Raw genomic sequence first — 3,734 nt, 5'->3', positions numbered from 1 at the left:
TTTTTTTACACAATTTCACCTTTGGCTTTCAGCAGCAATTACCAGCCATATTTGTGGCTGTGGCTTATTTTCATAGAATAAAGGATGAAATGGCGAGTACTTTTTCCAGCTTTTTATAAAAAAAAAAATTGTTAAAACAATATTTATTAACTGAACACCCTACATCAAGTATTTTGGTGGTTTCCCTAAAATTGCCTAGAAGAGCGCAGAGACCAACCCCCTCATTCTGAAAAATGAAATATAATAAAGGGGCAAGGGTAGTTTTTATTTGTTTGGTTAGGTCATGTTATAATGGATAACTTCGCAGGGGTTCCCACCCATTATTTTTAATATTCTTTTAGTCTTTTAGTTAAGGGGGGCGTTGCTTTTTAGGCACTTTCAGAAAAAAACACCATCATTTTATTATGTATATTAAGTTGTTTTGAATACTTCAAAAAAATACATTTAGTTAGAAACTATGAATCTTGTGAGCAGTTTCAAGGTTTTTATTCTTCTTTTGTCGACAATTATGTTTATATATCAACTTGTTGGAAGTATAAACAATTACATAAACCCCAATATCGCTGATACAACTTCTATGATATCAAGAGAAGATATCCCCCTGCCACTAATAACTATCTGTCCTCTAGACCAGCTGAATGAGCGTAAGATTGAACAACGTGGCTATAATGCAACAATCAATGCAATAGAATCACTGTTTTATGGCCTAAAATGGACAAACAAAAGTATTTACATAACATGGGGATCAGATTTGAATAAAACATTTGATCAACTGCTTGAGGAGGTATCTGATAAAGAATACGACTATTCCAACAAAGATGGTTTCGGTGTGAGCCTCATCAAGAATGGGAAATACTACAGTAACAAATATACAGCACAATTAAAACGTAAACTCTATGTTGGATTTTGGGGATACTGCTGGGACTTGGAGGACTATGATATCACAGGCAGTATCAATATTGTACATTATTTCAAAAGATCATTTGAAGTATTCATTACAGACAAAAACTTAAAGTCTTACTACTCTGTCAATGTGAAATCCCAGTTAGGTCAGCACCTTGTGTCAGATGCAACCAAAAGAATTTGGTATGAGATTAATATGCAGAAAATATCCGACACAGTTCCTGGATATCCAAAGACCTGTATCGATTATGAAAATGAATTATATGCAGAATGTATCGATAAGAAAATTCAAGTCTTGGTTAAACCAGATATTGGATGCAATCCCCCTTGGCTGTCACACCAGAATCAATGTGACAGAAAATTAATTTTAGAAAAGGAGTTTTTGGCAGCTTATGCAGAAAAACTGAATCCTTTTGTGTTTAGAGATGATATACAGATAGAAAAAGAATGTCCAACCGCTTGTACTCAAACAATATTCAATGCCAGAGTGAAAGCCTACTATTTTGTTGAAAACGCATATGGCTTAAAATTAAGTTTTGCAGAAAATATTCCTTACACAAGCAAATTTGTTACATACAATTTTTCAAGCTTTCTGATTGATATTGGCAGCTCTCTTGGCCTATGGTTTGGTCTCAGTGTATTTGGTCTCACTGATCTTGGAATACTTATTTTTCAGTATATCAAAAAGTCAAAATTTGAAACATTATTTAAGAAATAGAATCATTGCATTGGTTTAATATTGATATGATTATTTAATAATATTTCTAAGTAATAAAATCATAATAAATTCTAAGTGTTTAGTTTAGTTTTAAGAAAAACAAGGATGACAACATCAACTTTTAATAAAGAGTAGATAAAAATAATTGAAGAAAAATAAACAAAAAGACATACATCAAATTTCAAGGAATCTTTAAATGAAAATTCGGGAATAGTCCCTTTCGTGACATCGCACCTTAAGGGGCGATTTGTCGTATCTTTAAAATGGCTTTTTATGGGTAATTTTAGGTTAGGTTAGGTTATATTGGGTTAGGTATTGCCCCCACAGGGTTAGGTAATTGGCCCCGCAGGGTTAGAGCCCTCCGCAGGGGCTAGAAATAAGAGAAAACCTACTGTGAAAAATACGAAGAATCGCCCCTTAAGGTGCGATATCACGAAAGGGACTATACCCGAAAATTCAGAAGAATTATTTCCCCATATTAACTGATTCATCAATTATGATAAAATCCAATGTTATTAGGAAACATCATAAATTGCTTTCCCTGAAAATGCCTCTCAATTGAATTTTAAAATAAGGGGGGGGGGGAGGTTTATGCTCTACTAAGCACTTTTAGGAAACTGTCATTAAGAAGCTTTATTTTTATTTCCTTTTGTATTACTTTATAGCTTAGCACTGTAGCTTAACATGTGTACAGTAATATCTCTAAACCATCAAGTAGTATTTATTTGTCCCTTGGCAGGTTTTCAGCTATTTATTAAATTATGGTAGATTTGTTTTTTCATTTTAAGGGGTCTAAAAATAAATTGCAAACCAGATTTGCTCTTTCTAAAATCAATAAGATTGCACATTTCAAATTGATGTCTCTGTGTTAAATTGAGCGAATCAAATAATTTGATTGATATCAATGATTTTAATCAGCACAAATATTTATGTTTATCAAAAACTGTTAATACCTATATTTAGATTTTAGCAAAATGTTACCAAATTGTACAACCTCGATGTTATCTTAACGTCTCGGCTCAAACCACGCCATAACTTGAGAAAAAAAATTTCGGTTTCTTCGAGCCTATGAACTAAAGTTATCGTGAAATAGTTAGGACTTGAAGACAATGCTACTTTGTGTATCACCGTGTATCTACCTCCAACAGCCGCAGCAGCAACACCATCAGCAGCCGCCGCAGCAGCCACAACACCAGAAGCACATGGAGCCAAGAACCAATGCACACAATCTTCCACACTTTAAACGGAGACCCTTTATTTGGGCTAAAAGAAGAACTTGAAGACGAAGGTCGCATGCTCTAGAGATTTAATTAGCCTTGTCAGTTATCTCTCAACGATTATAAAAAATATCTGGACCTATGCGAAGCTTCCCTTACAAAGGATATGTCAATTAGTTAAGTTGTTAATAAAATCTTAAGCCTCAGCCAAAAAAATCATGATAATTTGTTATATACAAGTAGCATTTTGTAAACATAAAAATAATTTGAATATCTATTTTCAATTTTCATAGTACTCGAGCAAGTATGTATATATGTACAGTTTTAGTTAAGAAGCTACTCTATTATACATGAATATACTCTATCCTAATAGTTGGGTGGACATGGCCAGCCCTAAATTTAGAAATGCTGCGCTTTTAAAAATGTGTTATGCTCGCCCTTGTTTGATGTTGTTTAAACCAGGGATCTAAGGGATAAGACAGTGACCAAGAATTTATTTACATCCCCAATAACGATACACAAAATAACCCCTTCTGTAAATTACAATTAGTAGTTGAAACGTTTGGACACTCAACTTAATAACCAACCAATCAAAATTCAATAAAAGTCCCTAAAGATGATATGCCAACGAAAAAGAAAAAGTTATTAAAAAACTTTGGGTACTAGTGTAATAAAGAGCTAAATGTCTCCTGCCTCCGTTATTCTACTCTAATGGTTGGACGGAATGATCAACCTTAAATGTAGAAAAGCTTCACTTTTAAAAATCTATTTTTGTGTTTTGCTCGTCCTTGTAGGATGTAGTTAGTTACCGGGATCTAAATGGATAAGACAATGGCCGAAAACTTAATGTATACATTGTGCATAACCAATGATGATATGCAAATTGACCTCTTCAA

At 33.5% G+C, this 3,734-nt stretch overlaps 1 protein-coding gene across 1 annotated transcript; it reads left to right on the top strand.

Moving 5' to 3' along the window:
• Positions 1–457: 457 nt before the first annotated feature.
• LOC145326521 (uncharacterized) lies at positions 458–1,621 on the top strand. Its single transcript, XM_080169892.1, has one exon. It carries the CDS (start codon positions 458–460, stop codon positions 1,619–1,621), a length of 1,164 nt encoding a protein of 387 aa, XP_080026018.1.
• Positions 1,622–3,734: the final 2,113 nt, after the last annotated feature.

Source organism: Acartia tonsa, chromosome 8 (genome assembly GCF_053477335.1).
Source record: "Acartia tonsa isolate MP-2025a chromosome 8, ASM5347733v1, whole genome shotgun sequence".
Taxonomy (NCBI): Eukaryota; Metazoa; Arthropoda; class Copepoda; order Calanoida; family Acartiidae; genus Acartia; species Acartia tonsa.
Note: the sequence above shows the minus strand (reverse complement) of the source record. Positions and strands in the feature narration are given on the sequence as shown.

Excerpts from the sequence above, each read along its gene's own strand:
- LOC145326521 (XM_080169892.1), top strand. The coding sequence starts at position 458 with ATGAATCTTGTGAGCAGTTTCAAGGTTTTTATTCTTCTTTTGTCGACA.